This window comes from Haliaeetus albicilla, chromosome Z (genome assembly GCF_947461875.1).
Source record: "Haliaeetus albicilla chromosome Z, bHalAlb1.1, whole genome shotgun sequence".
NCBI lineage: Eukaryota > Metazoa > Chordata > Aves > Accipitriformes > Accipitridae > Haliaeetus > Haliaeetus albicilla.
This window is the reverse complement of record NC_091516.1, coordinates 61,733,520-61,754,685: the sequence shown is the minus strand read 5'-3', so window position 1 is coordinate 61,754,685 and position 21,166 is coordinate 61,733,520. Positions and strand designations below refer to the sequence as shown.

General features: G+C 54.7%; 2 protein-coding genes across 11 annotated transcripts in view; one reads left to right on the top strand and one right to left on the bottom strand.

Annotated features, from left to right (window-relative positions):
• LOC138683932 (uncharacterized) overlaps positions 1–12,132 on the top strand; it is a 106,518-nt gene extending 94,386 nt beyond the window's left edge. Inside the window, exons 1-4 of one of the 10 annotated variants that reach the window (XR_011323409.1) lie at positions 4,670–5,050; positions 6,056–6,780; positions 7,213–10,040; positions 10,937–12,132. The gene's annotated coding sequence lies outside the window, so the exon portion shown is untranslated. Of the gene's footprint in view, positions 5,051–6,055; positions 10,041–10,936 lie in introns of those variants that run through there. The other 9 variants (XR_011323411.1, XR_011323417.1, XR_011323413.1 and 6 more) reach the window with 9 other exon arrangements.
• A 2,860-nt stretch (positions 12,133–14,992) lies between these two features.
• On the bottom strand, positions 14,993–17,413 carry LOC138683671 (E3 ubiquitin-protein ligase Topors-like). The gene is made up of 2 exons (XM_069775696.1): positions 16,380–17,413; positions 14,993–16,217 (listed from the first exon to the last, which is right to left on the bottom strand). Exon 2 carries the CDS (start codon positions 16,127–16,129, stop codon positions 15,107–15,109), a length of 1,023 nt encoding a protein of 340 aa, XP_069631797.1. The 5' UTR covers positions 16,130–16,217; positions 16,380–17,413; the 3' UTR covers positions 14,993–15,106.
• Between the last annotated feature and the right edge of the window lie 3,753 nt (positions 17,414–21,166).

The following is a 21,166-nucleotide window of genomic DNA, read 5'->3' as shown; positions in this document are numbered from 1 at the left end:
CCTCCCTCTGGCCAAAAGAGTCCGTCTTACAGGAGGTTTGGGCATGGTGTTGTTTATGAAACCGGTCTTCCCTGTAGCTGAAGTGGAATACCATTATCCTACATTGGCGAAACAGATGGTGCATTTTCCTGTGACTAATTAGCTATGCGGTGCCTAGCCTGCAAAGAGTGAGAGGAAATCCTCGATGCCTCTCTGCTACTGTCTCTTCCCCCCAGGTCTTCTGCCCGTGCAGCACACGCCCCAGACCGCTGTGGTCGAGAGCTTCTTGGCTGGACAGCATCCAGCGAAAAGCAGTCCTGACCTATTTCAGGGCTTTGGCAATTTGGCAGATCACTCACCACCAGTCATGAGAGGCTTGCTTGGGCTGCTGCTCGACTCAGGCGTATTTGGCACGCACAGCTGAGATGGGAAGCCTCTCGGGCTGACTGCCGTGAAGACGGGCTCATGGCACCTTGGCCGTCCAGCCAGCGCCTGGTGTGGAGTTTCACATCAGGGCAGGGCTGTTGCCTCCCTCCTGCCCCCTCAGGGAGTCCTTGGAGGTGATGGTGGCCTACTGAGGCCCCCTCAGACCCTAGAGAAACTGAGTTTTCAATCTGTGACCTAAGGCAGCTGTGTAAATCTAGATTCTAAGGGACAGTAGTACTCCAGCAGTGTGCCCTGCGAGTGAGACTACGGCAACCGACATACTCGCAAATAAGCGCACTGAATTTCCAACCAGAAACGTCTGACACCGTAACAGTTGGTATGGCTAACTCTCTGGCTAGCCATGAGGGGTGCATAACGTCATTTCAGGATAGCAGGAGAAAATAAACCATAGTGGAGAGGAACCTCCCAAGGGCGAATTCACTGGCAGCTCTGTAGCTGTCAGCCCCAGCTCGCCACAGCGACACCTGACTGAGAAATTATCTGACTGCCGCCTGACCTGCTGTCAGCGGGCACCCGCTTAACTTCAGGTGCTTTGCAGAGCTGTAGCCTAAATTGGTGCCGGCGGGCCTGGGATTGGTAACCCGTCACTGCTGCTTGACAGGCACTTAGCAAAGATGATTAAGTAAGCGCGGTGCTCTTAGACAGAACGTACTTGGCTAAAAAAATCCCCCAGGTACGTCCTAAAATTCTTTTTTGTTCTATTGGTTGCAAACTTTGCGTCTCCATGCCTTATAGGCAAATCCTACAGATGCAGTTTGGTCTGTGCGTATGTGTGCTGTCATCTTCTCGCTCTGTGCACAGGTTAGTGTGGGCATGAATTAGATGCAGCTGCTCTGGTCAGTGGAACACTTAAAAGTCTCACTGGGTTCAAAAAGCTTTGCAGAAAGCCTATCCTTTTGCCCCCTGAAGAGAGTAGTGGGGCAAATCTATTGATAAACAAGAATGGCGAGGCCTTACGTCAAATTCCTACGCACTAAACTCTGACGTGACTTCATCTGAAACCTCGTCTGTATTCATACTGGTGTGGAAAAAAGTCGGATGGGGCCACCGAAGAGGTGTTTATTAATTAGAAGAAAAGTGCTGATTTTTTCTTCTTTTTGAGGAAATCATCTCATGAAATCAACAGCAAGCAAATGCATGCTAAACGTAGCAAAACACTTTTGTTGTCACTGTGAGCATCCTACTACAAGACGTGATGGAGTAACATATGATTGTAGGACTTTGGTAGGCGTATCTCTCCTGACAGCGGCATGAAGTTTCATTGTGGTACTCTGTATGAAGGGGAAACTGCTTCCAGCCTGTAAGTTGTGCTACACATTCTCAGCTCCTAAAAGCTTCCAGTGACCCAGATTGTTCTGGATATTTGGATTGGATCTACCCGAACACTCGGGCAAGCAAACAGCTTTGAATGTGTCCTGCAATATGCTTCGGGGGACCGACTCACGCCTTCAGGAGAGTCAGAACATGAGATGTCTTATTGGGACTTCTTCTGGAAAGAGGAGAAACTACTACCAGGAGCTATAAAAAAACAGTAGAAACCAGCTATGTGAGTCCGTGTGGGAGGTACACATGCGGTTGTGGTGAATGTCGTTACACTCCTTCTTCCGTGAAGATTTACAGACTGCTGAATTATCGCAATCTAGTCTTCCAATGCCAATACTAGACGAAAGAGCTGACAGATATCCATGCCCCCAACCACATTCCCATTGACTGAAAACTAAAATTTCTTGCTTTCGGGAGTAAAAAATGACTCTTTCTTCTATGGTGCCTATCCTTACCTCTTTTTCCTGCCTACTGCAGAGAGCTGCATGTCGGGAGCAGCACCTTGCCCACAGGATTTCACTAACGAACATGGGCAGGTATTCTCCCAGCAAGTGGGGCAACCAGTTTCAACGCACTTTGGGTGCCAGCTAGACTCTGATTCAAAACACAGACGTGTGCCGAACTCTAAGGCAGCGATTGATTTCTATTTAAGTCACCAGGCTAGGTATGCTTTTTCGGGGAAATGAATGCATGCTGAAACCTGCTGAATCAGGCATCTCGAAAAATCCCATTCCAGATGTGCGGCGCTAAACCAAGACACTTTGATTGTTCTGAAGGCAAGACATACTGTTGAGAAGTTGCATTTGCTTGGGTTTCGGGGGGTGGGCTCATGTCCCCTGAGGTGCAGGATGCAGTTTCTACACATCTACCGTTCAGCGAGTGCTTCTGCTAAAAGGTGATTCTTGTTTACATTTCTCAGTTTGTTTTCTCCTTTGTTTGCTTGCTTTGTTCTCAAATGTTCCTCCTATTAACGTGTCTTCTGGAACTGCCTGGCCTACTTGAGGCTAAAAATAGCCCTTGTTGCTACTGCTGTAGCTCCACGCAAGCCACGCAATGCCCACGCTAGGAAAGAAAACCTCGTGCCCTGCTGAGCTTCCCCGAAATGAGAAGCAGGCGAGAAATCCGTATGACCAAAAAGCAGGAGGAAAGACAAATCCTGCCTTCCTGCTCTGCTTCTGCTAGGCTTGCTGATGGTGCGAGCTGGGCCACCAGCAGGAAGGCACGTCAGTGTTCCAGTCTCCCTCTGCCTCCTCCACGTCTGCCAAGGACAGTAGATGGATGCCACTCACGGAGGAGAGACGCGACAGAAACAATGAGACCGCAGGGATGTGAAGCGGCAAAGACGACGTTTTCGTGTCAGTGTCCAAGCAGTTGTTCTTGAAATTAACTTAACTTGATTGACCTTTTGGGTGCGCATCAGGCTTTGGGTATGATCAGACCAATGCTGCCCATGCTGTCGCACTGCTTCAAAGAGCAGGAATACCTCTCTGCCACAGCTGAGACGGCTTCAGCGGGCTGTGCCGGTGCTCCCGATGTCTTACAAAGGAAGAGGGCTCTGGGTAGACAAATGTTTTCCTCTGCATTGCAGCAGACAAGACTTAACGCTTCTCAGCCTTAAGCGGATAACTTTACGCTGCCGGTCTGCTTGGGCTCCTCAGTCTGCGCGGCCCGTGGCGCGTGCCGGTGAGACGCAAACGGTCGGGGCTTTCTGGCGAGCTCGGGCAAGTCACCTCACTGCTGTGTGGCACTGTGCTCCCCGTCTGTGAAATGGGGGGTAGTGAGGTACCCAGAAACGCTTCTGCAGCTACCTTGGCAACGGAGGCGTGACGCTCCATTGCTCCACAGAGAGGAATTTTGTGCGCGTGGTTCACGCTAGCCCGCGGTCGCCTTTTTGCCCGTGTTACGGTTAAGGCATATTGGCGAGAGCACTTGACACACTTGTGGGAAGCCAGGACTCTGCGCTGCTCGGTCGTTCGCAGCAGGACAGCTCCTGGGTCACCTCTCCTCTGCCCTGCCAGCCAGGAATTTGGCTTGCCTATAGCTGCGGCGGCACGGTTCTCACTCCCCATGACACATCTGTGGCTCGGAGGCAAACCTGGCAGAGTTTCCTAACGCGGAGGAAGCGCAAGCTGCTCTCTTGGTGTTCTCACTGAGCTGGCGAGTGGCAGGTTGTTGAGGACAGGCTAAGTCGGGTGCCCTGAGTTCAGAGTGGCCCGGCAGCTCCGGCTCGGGTGGACGGGGCAACGGAGCGCTTTTGAGTCCGGGTCCCCAGGGCTGCGCAGCGGTCTCGGTCAGCAGTCCTGCCCGGCGCCCTGCGCGAGCACGATGGGGCAAGAGGGGACGGAGGCAGCCAGCGCTGCCAGGGCCGGGACCAGGGCCTGGATCCCACCCTGCTGCCCTTGCCGCGGCCGGTGCTCCAGGCTGCGAGGGTCCTCTGACCCAGAGCATCCCCGGGCTTAGGGGCACCAACGCTGTTACGGGGCCCCCCCGATCTCACCCCTCTGTGTGCTCCCTTTGCTCCCTGGGTTCACCCTCCTCTCCCCGCTCCCTTTTTTTTTGGGGGGGGGGGGGGTGGTGGCGGGGGCTGTGTGTGTGTGCCGTCCAGCCTGCGGTGATGCCGGGCCAAGCAGGGGCTGGAGCTGCAGCTCCCCACAGCGGGGGCCGGGGGAGGAAGAGCAGGAGGGGGGGCTGCCGGACGGCGGCCAGCCTCTGCCTGGCAGCTGCCGAATTTCGGGTGGAAACGTCCCCGGGGCGGCGGGAGGCGTGTTGCTCCCCGCCCCCGCGGCGTGCGGGAGCGGGCAAAGCGCCGGGGACCGGCGGCTGCGGCACAAAGGAGGGCGCCGGGGCCGGCGCCGGGGCCGGGGCCGGGGCAGCCGCGGCGGTGCCCGGGGGGATCCCGCTCCTCCTCCCCTCCCTCCCTCCCCTCCCCTCCCCTCCCCGCCGCTCCGCTCCGCTCCGCCCGCCCGCCCCTCCCCGGCCGGCGCCTGTCCCCTCCCTCCGCTCCGCAGCCGCGGCGGGGGGCTGAGAGCCGGGTCCGGCGGAGGGGGAGGCAGAGGAGGAGAGGCGGGCGATGGGGAAGGAGCCGCGGCGGTGATCCTCCGGGCATCGCGCGGGAGAAGGAGCGGGTGGCGGGAGGGGGCGAAGAGAGGCGAAGCAGGACGGGGGAGGGCGGCCCCGGCCCCCGCCCCTCTCCGCCGCGCCGAGGAGGGAGGGCGGACCACGATGCCCGGCCGGCGGGCGCTGCCCGCCCGCCCGCATGGAGACCGCCGCCCGTAGCGGGGCTGCCGCGCCGCACCGCGGGGTGAGCCGGGCCGGGCGGGGGCGGGGGCGGGGGGGGGCCGGGGGGGGCCCGGGTGGGTGGGCGGTGCGCGGTGCCCCCGGCCCGGCGGGGCTGGGGGGGGCGGAGCGGGCTCGGGGGGGCGGCCGGAGCCCGGCGCGGCCCTGGGGGCGGCCCTGGGGGCGGCCGGGCTGCGGGGGCCGGGGCGACGCGGCCGCGCTCCCGCCGCCGCAGCGGGCCGGGGCGACGCGGGAGCCCGCGGGCTCGCCGTCCTCCTGCCCCCGCGGCACTCCCGGGGCGCCCCGGCAGCCGAGCGGGGGCAGCGCCCGGGGGGACGGCGCCGGCCGGGGGGGGGGGCCGTGCGGGGCCGCCGCGGGGCGAGGGGCGCGCTCGGGGGTCGGTGCTCGGGGAGGGGGCGGGTCACTCGCCCCGCCGGGGAGCTGCCCCGGGAAGGGGGTCCCCGGCCGCCGGCTCCGCTCCCGGCCTCGGCGGAGCCACGCGGGCCGGCGCCTCGCCGGCGGCTGGGCCGGGGTCCGCGGGGGGGGCCCGCGCCTTCCCCTCGCCCCGGCCGGCGGCCGGTGGTGTCCGGTGTCCGGCGGCGGCGTCCGCCCGTGTGCGCGGCCGAGAGGCGCGGGCCGCCCCCGGGCGGTGGTTCCCGCCGGCAGGAGCGGCGGTTCCCGGCGGCGGCGGGCGCCGCGTTTCCGCCGCGCCGGTGCCCGGCCGTGCTCTGCTCTCCCGGCCGAGAGCGGGGCTGCGGAGCTGCTCGCTGGCTGGGGAGAAGGCTGCCTGCTGTTACCGAAATCCGGAATAAAACTCCTTGACAGCAATGAGAAGTTAAGAAGCAGGCACTCCTTTATGGCAGCACTGGGCACACGGGGGATCGCTCCACCTGGTGCGTGCACCTGTCTGGTTTAATCATGCAGGTTAAATACACACCTGTTACACATATTCACTAAAGTTCCAGGAAATACATACATAATCATTAACTTCCCGATAAGTCATTAACATATGTAGATGTCTCTTTGACAGGCGCAGTGAAGTCTCTGGTGGTCTTCAGAAGCCCTCTGGTGGTCTTCCATAGTCTCCCTCACTTTGTCCGATAGTTGACATCTCTTGTGATTCTGCGCAGTAAGATTTTTGCCATCATGTATTAGATTACATAAAAATACATTCAATGTTAATTCTTAAATTTAACATTTCTAATGATTGGCCCTTCAGTCACACCACCTTATCAATATTCTTATACTAAAACAATCATTGGTTAATCTTACTTAATTCCACTAACTGGAATCTTGATCAAAGTGGAGTTTCTAAGTAACAGAACTAAGGTCCATAACGATCTTTCTTAGTTTCTTAAAACAAAACACTACAAACCAACAAATCTTTGTCAAAGTTTCTGTGGCTAACTGATTTTACACAATACTTGAGTTCTTATAGTTACACATAGTACATTTTCTAAAGTTCCCAAGTTCCTATGACTGCATTTAAAACTTAACACTGCCATACCTATGCTTCACAATTTTCTACTTCTTAATCAAACCAAACTCTTTTATATAATTAGATTTTAATTTCTTTATCAAAATATTTGCAACAGTGCTGCAGCGGGGCGTGAGGGATACTCAGTGTGTATCGACAACTCCTAGGGCAAGGCAAGCAATAAAACTGAGGGTAGCTCTGACCTTGACACTGCCCATGCCAGCAGGCTGAGTGCTGTTCACCTCAGTGGTGCAAGTTCGGACCAGCTTTCTCTGCAGGTACACGTGTGCTGTGGGAGTAGAACCACTGGCAGGTGCACCTGGGCATACACCTGAAGGCACATACCAGCTCTGAACAGTGGAAACTCAAGGTTTTTCTTGTCTACGTGCTTTAGAAATGATATTTCTGTGCTGCATGACGTTTTGTCAGTTTTTCCCTTGAAAGCGGGGCTGAAGCCTTTGCCCCACAGCGCCTTTCTGAATTTGCTGAGCCAGATAAATCACTCGTCAAATACTGTGAGCCCAGCCCTGGATAGAGCATGTGTCCTCTGTGGTTTTGTCTATGCATTAGCCTCCTTCTTTCTTTTTTCCTTCTCTTCACACGTGTAATTAAATAGCTCATTTCCTCGGAGACACATCCCAGGAAACATGGTTGGCTGGGGGGTTTATTATTTGGTGTTTTGTTTTGCTTTGTTTTGCTTTGTTTTCCAGGGCTAGGAATGTTCTGGAATGGCAGGTCAGAAGAAGGGCAATACAAAGTAAAGGACCTTCATACAGACCACTTAAAGAAGCTCACCACGATGGAAAACAAGGGCGTATCCCACGTAACAAGATCAACAGTCATGTGACAGAGGTCCAAAGGGATGTCTTCTGTTTTAAAAGCAGCTACGTCGTACTACTCATGTGGGAAGAGCAGGCTGCCCTCACCTGCCCCTTTCAGTGCTGTCGGAACAGGGTACCTAAGTGAACCACAGAAGCCTTTGCTGTTTTCCTCACAAGTACCCCGTACCAGCCCTCCTTGGCTGAGTGTGACACCCCAGGTGTGGCCAGGAGCAGACCATGGAATAACTCAGGGTCTCAGAGGTTTCCCTCGATCTACTCGGAGTTTGCAAACAGGCATTTGTTTTCTTTTTCACAAATGTTAGTCCCACTAGCTAAATCCCAGGATTGGCTCCAGGATCTCAAGGACGGGTTTTCCATCGCCGTATCCTGCCACAGGTAACGGTGCTCCACCCAGCCAGGACTGCCCCAGCTGAGGTCCCCAGCACTGGACGTAGTCAGCCCCTTTCTGAGGGAGGCAGGAGAAGCGGGGGCCTCCTGTGCAGCCTGCCAAAACAGTGCTGGCTCTGCAGTGCTAACAAGGGATGCTGGTTTTCAGCCAGCCATGGCAAACGTGCTTTCGCTCACAAAGTTTATCTGTTATTGGAGCGATGCTGTTTTATTAGGCTACCACTCAGAATACATTTGAGCAGCATCTCACCCTCCAATTTCAATACATTAGGCAGCAGCTACGAGAGCGTGTGTAACCAATTGTACTGCAAATATAAAATAGAAGTTAATTCTCTGTCGAGTGCTGGGAGTGACATAGCCTGTAACATCTCCTTAAGTCAGTGAATGCAACCTGGGGATGCATACCGGTTAAAGATGAGGCTTTACAAATGCTTCTAAAAGCTCAATGTTTCCCGTTACGTGGTTCATTCAAAGCACCTAGCAAGTTTTCAGGTCAATGTTGGTAGCCATATGAGAACAAAAAGTCCTCAGGGAGTCATGTGGGAAAATGTAGAAGGAAAAAGCACATCTGTCTTGTTTTAACTTGAAGCTGGGGTCTGGATTTTCTAATTCCTCTTTTTCTGGGAAGGATGGGGAAAAGCAGAAAGAAAAGTTTCTGCAGAAGCATATATCTCCTTCAGAACAGAAGCGTGTGCCCACTTGTAAACACACCTGTTTATCAGTGTCTAGGTATAAAAATGACAAGAGGCAGGAAAAAAATATGCAGCCGTTTCTTTCTGTCGTCTGTGATCTGCTGTCTGGCTGGGACTGCACTTTGCAGGGTTGTAAAAAGACCAAAGAGGTGCCAAAGGAAAATCGTATTAAAATGTAAGGTATTTTTATAGACTGGAACTAAACCCAGCATACCTTCCTAGCTTAACTCCAGCCAGATGTACGAACAGACACAAAGTACAGACTGTTTTGATCTTGCCTCCTCCTTTTATTTTCCATTCATAAGAAATACCGTGTTTGAACTGGACCACTAGCGCCTGAGATTACTGTGCAGGGAATTTCACACCGACAATCACAAAGCATGTGCAGGTGGGAGGATGATCCTCACCCACCATCCCGGGTAACGTGGAGAGGGTCCCGTCACAACTTCTGCAGTGTGTTTGCCCAGGCTGAAGACCCCGGGATGTGGTAGGGGAGCCACAGGAGAGGACTTTGCGTCCTTGGAGGAATCCTGCTCGGCTGAGCAACAGGGAACATGATAAATTCGTAAAAAGGAACAACAGCACTTGAAGCTCCTGATGCAGCACTCGGGGCGACAGGGTTGGGGCAGCCTTGGGGCTCCCATGGCTCTCTCTGTGCAGAGCATTGCTGACACTGCCAGCACCCTGGCGAGCCCCGTGGACCCGGCTCAGCACTGCCCCTCTACCCGTTGTACTGGTTTACCAAGGGTTATATTTACGGTAGCGTGTATGTGACAAGAAAAATCGTGATTTATCACGAGAAAGGTGCTTTTCATCGTGAAGGTTATTTGGTGTCCCCAGGGGCACTCCCTGCCGTGGGTCTTCGCCCCTACGGGTGCGGAGCAGGATATCCCCTTTGCCAGGAGCTGTCCTTGTCCCCTGTGCCGCTGGTGTCCACCCCCCGAGCATACCGAGGGACGATGCGGGTCCCCTGCCGGCGCTGAGCTCTCCAGGGCCAGGCGCCTTCATGTGCTGCGTTGGACCGACCGTCCTGTCCCTGCAGACCTGGCAGGTCGGGGAGCCCCGCGGCCCCAGGTATCCCGAACTCACAGCTGCTCCTAAGTCATTTATTCCGGCTGGAGCTGGGACTGAGAGTCTTCGGGCTGAGCTCTGCGCTCCCGACACCCACCCATGTCTTGGTCCAAGGGGCTGGTCTGCCAGGGGAGCCTGCAGTAGAACCATAAAGGCTAATTCTCATACAATATTATCAGTGCAGGTAATAAGGGATTGCATTATTGCAATTTTTCACATTGAAGATTAATGAGGGATCATTTCATGTCAGGAAACAGGAATTTGGAGGTGGGTTCTGGTCATTGGTTTTAGTCATTCAATGGTCATTCTTGACTCATTGCAGCTAAAAGTTTTTGTAAGAGAGTCGACTTTAATACACTTGCTGCCTAACAGTAGTAATCAGAATTTGAAATTGCTGAAGTATCTTGCTCAGACATTTTCAAATGGAATACCTTTTTCCTTCAGAAATGTTGTTACAGGTACCGTGAAGTGGATCTGTAACAAAAACTTGTTAGCGGCTAATGTTGAAGTGAAATGTTCAGAATTAGCTTCCTTGTTTATGCTGGGGTGAGTCTACTTCACCGTAGACTCTTACAAGTCTTTCTTCATGTTTTTCATCTTACAAGTGTTTGTTCATGTTTTAACTTCTGATGGTGATTTTGGACGGGAATACTTTTGGACGCAAAAAAATTGTTCCTGTCAGAAAAGCTCTTCTTAGTCCTACTTCCATCACGTTTATTCTGTTTCTCCTGGCTGTTCTTACTAGTTTCAGCTTTGTTCTTTGAAATAAGGATTACCTCACTGTACATGTCTCAGCTGATGTCGTGACTAATACATCATGTTAAGAAAAAGGAGCTTCCATTTTGGTACAAGAAACCATCTTCCCGAACTTTTATAGAATTTTTGCACTGTGACAATACTCCAGGCGTAAACTTTTCTTCCAGTATGAGGAATGGAAAACTGCCCAAGGATTACTCCTCTTGGAATTACTCCTCCTGGAATACTCCAAGGGTTACTGTCACGTTAGCCGTATCTGCAGATAGCGGAGTTTATCTACTAGTTTCCTATGTATAAAAGACTGCATTCAGTGGCTTTGTACAGATGAATTTGGGCAAGCTTGTAATTACTGGTTTCCTCAGCAGTGAGACGTGAGGAAATCCTAACAGCATGGGAGTGAAGGAAGAAATTACTGCAGACCAAAACTCCTTTCCCGGCTATTCCCTCTCAGCATCAGATCAGTCATGCGACATGCAGTTAAACTCTCACCTAAGAACAAAAAAACCCAACCCAAACCAAACCCCAACAACCTTACTAACCGCCAGTGATTCAACTTTGCCATACATTAAGGACACAGATGTTCTGCCTCACATACTTGATTTTGCCACCCCTTTTCATGGGCTCTACGTGGTACGGTGGAAGAATGTTCTGTCCTTAACAAACGGATCTCTTTTCTGTTTTCGCAGTGGTTTCCCAAGGACGAGGGAAGGGCATGTTCATCGCGCCGTGGGCCTCGTGCTTCCCTCTGCTGTGCAACCGAGAGAAGGGCATGGGCGTGCAGAAACCGTTTCCCGAGATCCTGATCTTCTGAAATGTTAGTGGGGGCCTAGCTGGAGCGTACTGCCCTAGCACCAACACTGTCTATAAGACAAATCTTATGAAAAGATCCATTTTAGATGGATGAGTGTATTGGGTTGGTGTGGCAAGGTTTTGGTAGCAGAGGGCTTACAGGGGTGGCTTCTGTGAGAAGCTGCTAGAAGCTTCCCCTATGTCCGACAGAGCCAAGGCCAGCCGGCTCTAAGACGGACCCACTGCTGGCCAAGGCCGAGCCCATCAGCGATAGTGGTAGCACCTCTGTGATAACACATTAAGAAAGGGAAAAAAGTTGCAGGGGGCACAGAAACGGCAGCTGGAGAGAGGAGTGAGAACATGTAAGAGAAACAGCCCTGCAGACCCCCAGGTCAGTGCAGAAGGAGGAGGAGGAGGTGCTCCAGGCGCCCAAGCAGAGATTCCCCTGCAGCCCGTGGGGAAGACCATGGTGAGGCAGGCTGTCCCCCTGCAGCCCACGGAGGTCCACGGTGGAGCAGATCTCCACCTGCAGCCTGGGGAGGACCCCATGCCAGAGCAGGCGGGTGCCAGAGGGAGGCTGTGACCCCGTGGGAAGCCCACACTGGAGCAGGCTCCTGGCAGGACCTGCGGACCCGTGGAGAGCGGAGCCCACGCTGGAGCAGGTTTTCTGGCAGGACTCGTGACCCCGTGGGGGACCCATGCTGGAGCAGTCTGTGTCTGAGGGACTGCAGCCCGTGGAAGGGATGCACGCCGCAGCAGATTGTGAAGAACTGCAGCCCGTGGGAAGGACCCATGCCGGAGAAATTCGTTAACTGTCTCCCATGCGAGGGACCCCGTGCTGGAGCAGGGGAAGAGTGTGAGGAGTCCTGCCCCTGAAGAAGATGAAGCGGCAGAGACAATGTGTGATGAACTGACCGTAACCCCCATTTCCCATCCCCCTGTGCCGCTGGGCGGGTGTAGGTAGAGAATCTGGGGGTGAAGCTGTGCCTGGGAAGGAGGGAGGGGTGCGGGAAGGTGTTTTAAGATTTGCTTTTATTCCTCCTTACCCTAGTCTGGTTGATGACTGGCAATAAATGAAGTTAATTTTCCCCAGGTTGAGTCTGTTCTGCCCGTGACGGTAATTGGTTGAGTGATCTCTCCCCGTCCTTATCTCGACCCACGAGCCCTTTGTTACATTTTCTCTCCCCTGTCCAGCTGAGGCGGGGGGAGTGATAGAACGGCTTTGGTGGGCACCTGGCCAGGGTTAACCCACCACAGTCTTTTTGGTGAACGTGTTCTCACTCCTCATTTCATACTGACAAAAAAACCTAATTTTGACTTTGTAGAATTAAGTAGTGTTCACAGCTAATATTCTTTGGAGTATTTTGCTGTTGCCGGAACTTTTCTGCTTCTCCCACTGCCCTCTTACCCGAAACACAGTGCTTATGAAATGCATAATTTTGCATTTTGTCCTGGAAGAGCCTTCGCTCACTGTTTTTCCAGCAAGCTTTGATGTTTTTCTTGGAAACCAGAGCTGCGGGATGCAGCACGGTGGTTCCCGTTCTTGTTTTTTCCGCTGTGCAGCTGATGGCCACTGAGGCAGCGATGGTTTGGCAAAGGCACCCGCCATGAGCTGGAGGAGTCTTGGCAAGGACTTAGAGTACGGACACAGTGCCGCTGCCCTGCAGCCTGGAAATGGGGGGTGATTGATGCCGCTGCCTGGTGGTGCCAGTGCTTTCTGAGTTTGTGCCCCTGCTGTGAGTGCTGCTCTAGAGAGGAGACGCTGGTTGTGGCCAAGATGGGAGAAACTGAAGGAGTGTCCTCAGCAGCAGGGTGTTTCGAGATCGCCTGTTTGGTCTGTAATTTTGGGGTGCAAAACAGAGACGTTGAAGCCGGAGCGTCCATCCGGTCCTCAGCTGGCAACGCAGAATCAAGAGAGCTATGGAAGAGGCTCTGACTCTCAGGTCTCGCCTATGCTGAGACCGGTTGCTCCTGCATTCCCGAAAACACAGCAAGAAGTTGTTTCCCACGCAGTTCAGGGCCCCGCGGGAGGGCGAGGATGGGTTCGTGTGTAGCTAGAGGGTGACGTTAAGAAAGCGTTTCCTCTGTCAGAACCGATCCCTGCCTCTTGGTTTCGGGTCGCCCCTCTCCTAAACCAGAGTGTCTCAGAGACACAGGCAGAAAGCTGACAAAGCATGTCCCAGGGGTAAACGTCCGCTCGCCCCGGGAACTGCTGCTCTGCACCGCCCGTGCTGGGACGAGATCTACGGACAGGCACGTTCTGTCTACGGGTCTGTGTTCTCACTGTGCAAGTAGCTGGGCTCCTCTGAGTGCCAAGGCACAGCCCAAGGAGGAAGGAATCCGTGTGACAAAGCAGCGTTCAGAAGGCTGTTTTCGAGGAGAGAAGCCATCAGACAAAGGAGCACGCTGCCGTCGTTGCTCGTGCCCTGTAACGGGCAGCTGCTGAAGCCCGCAGTAGGAAGACCAGCTCTCTGCACCCTCTTGTGACAGCTCTCCACAAGTACTCCGGCACAAACCCACAGCCCTCTGCGGCCGGGAACGTGGCTCCGGCGCTTGCTCCTCCGAGACACCAGCTCGCTGGACGGGAGCGCTGAAGAAGCGGTGCTGCCAGCGGCTGTTGAACATGAGAGGCCTTCGAAACGGGGGGGCTCGGGGGATTTTTCAGCCTGTTCCTTGGCCGGTCACTCCCTTCCACACCTGGCTTCTTCACTGCTTCCAAAGACGACCGAAACTGAGCTCTGCGCGCACGGACACGAACCCCCGGGCACAGGCACAGCCACCGCCAGCGGGACAAACCTCTACCCACCTTGGAGAGGGTCCTGCTTTGTCACACTCTGTGGGGTGCCGAGAGGAGCGCTGGAGGCGGCAAGGTCATAGCTCACCCAACTCCTTTTATTGGCAGTAACAGAACGCAAGCTCAGGAGATTTCTTTGCTTTAAATATCAGCCTACACTTATTTTTTCATTGTTTCACCCGTTTACTCTTTTCTGTGCTACCTTCAACGTCTGTAGGTAGTCCTTTCCTTCCTTTGATGTTTCTACCTCTTCCTTTATTGCACTTTGCCCTCCCTGATTGCCAGCTGAGCTATTGTCAGATCTTTTAGGGTCCTTGTTTCGCCCACCTGGTACCAGGCCTGCCAACGCAAAAATAATTTCCATTATTTTGCCCCTAACTGCCTTCTCGTCGGGCCACCTTCACAGCTGCCAAAGTTTCGGTCTTTCACCTGCAACTGTCTGACAGGAAGGCGGGTAAGGACCGCAGCAAGTGATCTCCTAAGGACTGCAGCGCAACTACGCGCCGCAAGCCAGACCTCTTCTCTCTCAAGCAAAGCTGCTTTGAAAGGGCGGACGCATTCCCATCACAGGAAAGAGAGGTTGTCAAAGGGTCGGACTGAACGGATTCGAAAGGGGATATGAAGCTCAGCCTGCAAAACGAGACACAAGGATCTTCTTCCCCACAAGAATTCTGGCTTCACGCTGGCAAGCTGCCCCCAGAGGAGAGCTCTGTCAGCACCCCCCCTGTCTGCACAGCCCTCCTGCCCGCGGTGGGAGTGCTCCAGCCGCAGGCTGGCCCAGCTGGGAGAGGAAGCCCCTGCCGGGCCCCTCAGGCACACCCGGGGTTGGGGACCCCTCCTGGCTGTCCCCACACCGACAGCCCGCAGCGCGGTCCAGGGCTCCGAGGATGCTCCTTCCAGCCGGGCAGAGCTCGGGATGCCCTCACAGCACTGGGACCGGGCGAGGGCACCGGGGGCTGCCAACAGAGACCGGGGCTGATGCCCAGGTCGGTCCCCATCAGGCCTGCGACGAAACCAGCTTCCCTCCTGCCCGCTCTGCCCTCAGCATCTGCTGCGCTGCGGCTGCAGCAGGATTTGCTGGGGTTTCGTGGCCCCAGGGCTCCGGGGGCCATGGCCATGCCCCCCAGCAGGCTGGTGCCACCCACGGTGGGGCGCGGGGGGAAAGGGAAGAGGCAGCAGGAGAAGGGGCAGAAAGCAGCACCCAGAGACCCCGAGTGCCAGGGAAACAGGCATTTATTTCCTTTCCCATGAAGACACCGTCGCTGGGGCCCTGCTAGTGCCGCCGGCGAGGCGGCATCTTGCAGGGCCAGGGAGAGTCCTGGGGGCCGGGGCCCTTCCTCTTTGCGGGGCGCCGGCGCCCCCCGGGCGAGCGGTCCCTGCCCCGGCCGGGAGCGGAGGGACCTGCCGCCGCCTCCTGCCCCGGCTCCTCCTGGGGCTGCTCCTGCTCTGCCCCTGACGGGCTGCTGGAGGAGCTCGGGTGAGGGGTGGGAGTCCCCTCCTGGGAGCCGGTGCAGCTGCGGCTGGCGGAGCTGGAGCTGGTGGAGCTGGAGCTGGCGGAGCTGGAGCTGGAGGAGCTGGAGCTGGAGGAGCTGGAGCTGTCCGCAGGGCCGTTGTCCTCCTCCCCGGCAGCACGGGGGCACAGCAGCCTCCAGGCCTCCTCGCTGCACTGACACTCAATGATACCCACGATGCCATAGACCACTGATGTTGTATAGTGCCCAAGGAGAGGCTCCAGCATCTGGAGCATGACCTCTTCATCCGGGCCGTGGACGCACAGGGCGTGCAGGATGCTGCTCTCTGCAGTCCTTGCCTCCCACCACCGGCCCCCATATATTGCCTCCAGCTCCCGGCGCAGCCAGGGCAGCACAGGATCGAGGAGATGCCGTCGTCTTTGGAAAAGATACGCCCAGACCGCAGGCAGGAGGCCACCCACGTCCTCCAGCTCTGCAGCCTCCAGCTCAGCTGGGGACGGTATCCGCTGCGGAGATGATGGAGGGGACGCCACAGGGTGATGGGGGCTGTTTTCGGCCAGGCGGATCGGAGCACTGCCTGCCTGGCTGTCGGCATCTGGCGACTCTTCGGGGTGTGCGACGGCACACTGCAGATAGTCGTCTTCTCCCAGCACAGAAAACCTGATGTTCTCTACTGGTCTTCTGCAGAGCGGGCAGTCTGGTTTCACGTCTGTCCAACGCACGATGCAGCCCAGGCAGAACTGGTGGCGACAGGGCATCGCGTACGAGACGTCGTCTCGCGCATCATGGCAGATGGGGCAGCTCCACTCCGTCTCCGTGGCCATGTTCGTGCTCCGCAGCAGGCTGGGGAGAGCTGAGGATGAGGAGCTGCCCCCCCTCGCTGGCGCCGGCACTGCCAAAGGGTGTCGCGCGCTGCAAAAGGGAGAGAGGCCATGGTCGCTCGCTGTCCCGGGGAGGGGAGGGGAGGGGAGGAAGGAACGCCCAGGCCCCTCGAGAAGGACACCCTCCCGGCTCCCCGAGCCCCATCGCCCGCCCCACGGCCACCCCGGGGGGACGCTTCCCCGCACGGCTCACCTCCGCTGCTGCAAGCTTGCCCCGCGGTGCCCGGCCACCTGAACCTGGCAGGGCCGGGGAAACCCAGGGGATGGCTCCGGGACGGGCAGCGAGAGCTGCCGACGGCAGCCCCCAAAGCACCACCCGGCACCAGGAGAAGCCTCGCTCGACCCTCCGGACCTCGCAGGCACGCTCGGCAGGAGTCCAGGCACGAGCCAGACTGGCCCAGGCTCTGCCGGAGGGACGCGAGGTCGCAGTCCGTCGCTCGCTGACGTCACAGCCCACTGCTCGGTAACTTCAGCCTTCACCACTCAGTGATGTCACAGCAGGCCATCTGCCCCCGCAGGCACACGGCATTAGGAGAAAAAAACAAAATAGCATGTCTTGTTTTCATCTTCTACATTTGCGTGTTGCTCTCGCTTGGACACCTGCAACACGCGCCCCTGACTGTGTGTCTCGCCCCCACTCCTGACGCCTTGCAGAGGTCTCCTGCGAGGGGGAGCGTGTTGGGACCAGCTGGCGTGGACTGCCCGCGGCTGGGTGACGCCTGCCCCAGCTGGCTGCCTTTCCCTGTGCAATGCCGGGATTTTCAGGGAGGACCGGGGTGGTGAGTGGCCAGCGCTGGGCTGGAGATGCCTCCTGCCGATGGCAAGAGAGAAGCCTGAAGGGGCATTTTCCTCCAGCCCCATCCGCTCCTGCTGGCACTTGCCCACAGTGCCAGGTCCCTCCCTGCTTACCAAGTTTGCCATGCTTCTGTGCTCCTGGCCAGCTGTTGCACTGGTGGTCCTCTGGCTTTTATATAATCATTTACAGTCATTAATCCACACACTTCTTCCTTTTCTTCTTCCTTATCCTTGAACATATTTGGCATAGTTTTTTCAGCCTCTTCTGGCGTTATGCCCTGTTCTACCCTTTCATGTACCAACTGGCTACAACAGAAAGTCAACCCCCCAAAATCCTTCATTGCTTAAGGTTGTACATAGAACAGCTCTTAGGGATTGGTACATGGCCAACGATAATAGAAACCCAAGTGCAAAATCCCAGAGCAAACTAAGCAACAATTTCTGAGAACAGTCAAAACATTCCTCAAAGGCAACCGTTTCAGGCCCCTCACTTCTTTTTCGGGCTGCGTGCATGCGCATGCCAGCACCTGTGAGTTTTGCCCTCACTCCAACACTTAATTTGGCATGTGCCAGTCAACTGACATGAGCAGTCTATTTGCTTTCCTTATTTATTGCAATTGTTCTTTTCATTTCCTTTCTGGTATTTCCCGAGGGGCATTGCACCTAGCTCTATCCACTTCTGAGATCACATCAGTCTGAACTGGGTGCTCCTCTGCGCCTGTGTGCTTCCCCCCAGCTTCTACTTTAAATGTTCCTCCAGGAGCCTTTGAATTGTCAGTGCCAGAAACCTCAGGTTCTTGTGATTAAAGTGCAGCCTTCTCTTCTTGTTCAGGCTCCTCTTTTCCCAGAAGGCTTCCTAGTGCTCAGCCCTTCCTCTCTACATCTCAGTCGGGCACTAAGACTCTGGATTTCTCTGTATCCCCGGCTTCATATGTGGAATTGAGAGTGTTTCTCAGAGTGCAAGGCCCTGATGCTCAGCCACCTGCCTGACAGCCAGAACTTGGCCTCTTCTATTTACCTGCATCAAAGGTACAAAGATGGACCAAAATAAGAAGCTCTGACCCTGGAGCCTCACATCTACATGTTGCGTGACGCCTGCTGCCTTTGTGCCCAGCAGCAGGTTGTAATTTAATTTCACAAGCCCAGTTACCCAGGTCTAAGAGAATTTGCTGCCAGCACCAGCTGTTTCTTGCTGTCCTTTACGCTCCCTGCTGCCTCCAAGGTGCACTGTGATCCCAGCCGTAGGATGGGTCTCATCTAGGAAATTCGGGCAGTCTGAGGAGGGCATAATCTGCAGAGGACTGCCGCAAGAGAAAGGCATATCACTGACAGGGCACTGAGGGATTCGTCTCTCCTTGTTAATGCTTTGCCCTTGTAGAAGGGCTCAGATCAAAATCATTCTCTGTTCCTGGAAATCAGGTGAGCTAGCAGCACGCTACAAGTTCTCAGCCTTGTAAAAAGAAACGCTGAGGAGCAACACAGCCAGGCCATCGCAGGTTGGCAAACGCAGGTTGTAACAGGCTGAGCAAGAAAAGGATAGGATCTCTCTGTAATGAAGCCCGGATGCATTGTGCTAAGCACTCAGCCTCTCTGCCGTGCATCCTGAAGAAGAAGATGCTGCCCTACAAGACAGCTGGGGGAAGGGAGTTGAGGGTCAGTCTCTGTTCAGCCGTGGTTTCCCTCCATGGCCTTGGCCTTATGATAACCGCAGGACTTCAAAGGAGGATGCTGCTGCCTTCTGTTAAGGAAAATGAAGCCCCTGAATAACTGTGTGGGTTCAGTTCTTAAATGCTGCATTTTTCTTCCTGCCTGCACAGTGGGTACGAGTGTGCCTTCTTCACGTCCTTTATTTTATCCCGGCTAGACTGCAGGCTCTTTAAGGCTGGATTCATTTTTCTTCTCTATGTATATACATCGAAAATTGCAAAACAAGAATCTCTCAACAGAAGTCTTACAGCCCAGCCACAGGGCACGCAAAAGTGAGGGCACCCTAGTTTGGAAACACCCAAGTCAATATTAAAATACACAGCAGTTCTAAGGGGGAAGGGCAGGGGAGCCCAAGTGGAGCTGGAAGTCAGAGTGCCTGGCAGAGCACAGTAAGCATTGTTTCTTGGTCTAGAAAATATAAAGATGTACCCTGAGTACCCAGCTACTCAGCCTCAGGAGGTTGCTCTTACACTGTGTTCTCTCAAAAATCTGGGTGCATAACATTAGAGACCTAAGATTTGGGGTTTCCTTCATCCCTAAGAAGGAGTTTCCTGAAAAGAATAGGTGAGGGAAAATCCTGACAGCCTTTTACCAGCCAAATCAGGAGATAAAAAAGATACCAAAAAGAAACCTTCCAAATCTATTTCCCAACACGTTCCCCTCCCCCTGCTCCCCGCGGCTTTTGAGGAGCTGGAATTGATCAGCAGCTGCCTGCTCTGTCCTCGGGATGCAGCACTGTCCTCAGACAGGTTTTCCACTGCCATCTGCTGTCCTTGAGATGTTGTTTTAGCTTCTACGAGGACAGCTCAAGTCTTGCAGCTCAAGTCTTGCGCTAGACGCTCTGAAACAGTTTTGAACCATCCTCAGTCACCACCGCCTCTGAGTTGCCCCATGCTCCACGTCCCCACCGTCTAAATGTATCTTCAGCTATACAAACTGTGGTTACAGACCAAGTGGAAGTCGGAGGCATCAAAGCACACTTCCAAGTGATTTAATACCAGCTGTGCGGGCCTGTGTGGGCTGAAAGCATAGCAAGAACAAGTCTGAGGGTTGCTAGGTTTCGGAAGTGGGGTAGGAGGGCTGCCATGCTGTCCTGGGATCTGGAAGTTAAGGTGGGTGGAGTTGAGAGAGCCTTGCTCCATAGCCCGACTTAGGTATTGCCTTGGAGTCCCTTCTCCAGGCTCACAGAGGGACTTGAGACGGAAGGATTTGCCTTCCTCTGGCCCATGCCTTGTCCGCAAAATGGGAAAAATAGCCTTACTTGCTTCAAAACCACGTCAAAGGAGCTACTCTTTGCCATGTGGAAAGTAAATACCTGTTCAAGTGCACCTGTTCCTTTTTGGCATCTGATACCAGCATCTGGGTGCCCAAGTCTGGCTGTTTAATATCATTGCGTCAGCCTGCAGGCTTGCTACATCCTGTGAAAACGATCCTTCATCTGGAAGACCTTTTTGGTGCACCTTGAGATCCAGGGCTTGTCTCTGCATTGCCCCTACTGTTGGGGGAATTTGAGAGAAGGAAGAGCACCTGCTACAGAGTTTCCTTGCTTTCACCACAAACCAATTGTGAGGACAGCCCCAAAACTCCTCTCAAAGCAAGCACGGAGGAGCAAATCTGTGTGCAGAGCTGTGTAGGGTCTGCTGTTTCCAGCACAGTGCCAAACAGTTACCCGAGTGCGCAAGTTTGGGAGGCGTGATGGCTCTGAGTCTTGCAGAATTCCCTTGTTTCCACTTTACCTTCCATCACTGACCGTTGTTTGAGATCTGCTAAGGCTTTTCCTGATGGCTGCTACCTGGGGAACGCTCACGGAGACTCAGGAGCTTGTCTTTCATGACAGGCCATTCATTTGCTCTTGAATGCTGAAGGCACCCTCTGCAGTGGCTGGAGGATGTTCTTTGAGTCCTTCTGGAATAAATGCTCGCTTCACGGTTGCTCGATGCACGGTTGGTACATCTACAGGAGAGGAGCTTTAGTGATCCAGGTAATCCCTGGTTTTGGCTTGCCATGTTCCTAGGAGTTCAGTGGAACTGGATGGCCCTGTGTGTGTGTGTGCGCGCGCGTGTGTGTGTGTGTGTGCGCCATGAAAAGTGTAGGTCCCCCTGAGGGATGGATGAGGGCCCGAAGAGGAGGAGGCACATCCAGATGGCCCAAGTACCAGGCTAGCCCCAGTCTCCTGGGTTTTTCGTCATGACTTCAGAACTACTTTTAGGCTAAGCTTACTGGGAATGTGGGCTACATCAGTATGCACCATAGGGATCACACAGATGAAGGGGTTTATCATTACCGCTATCGCTATTTTAATATGGCAAAAGCTCTTCTGGGCTTTCTCTGCCTAAATATCCTGAGTCAGTGAGAGTGCCAAGTGACAGCTGTATTCACCAAGCAAGACTCTCCTTCCTACAATTCAGTGTTTTGTTTGTCAGTAAATGGAAATGACGGGAAGAAATACAGTTCTTGCGGTGATTTCAGGCTGTTGAA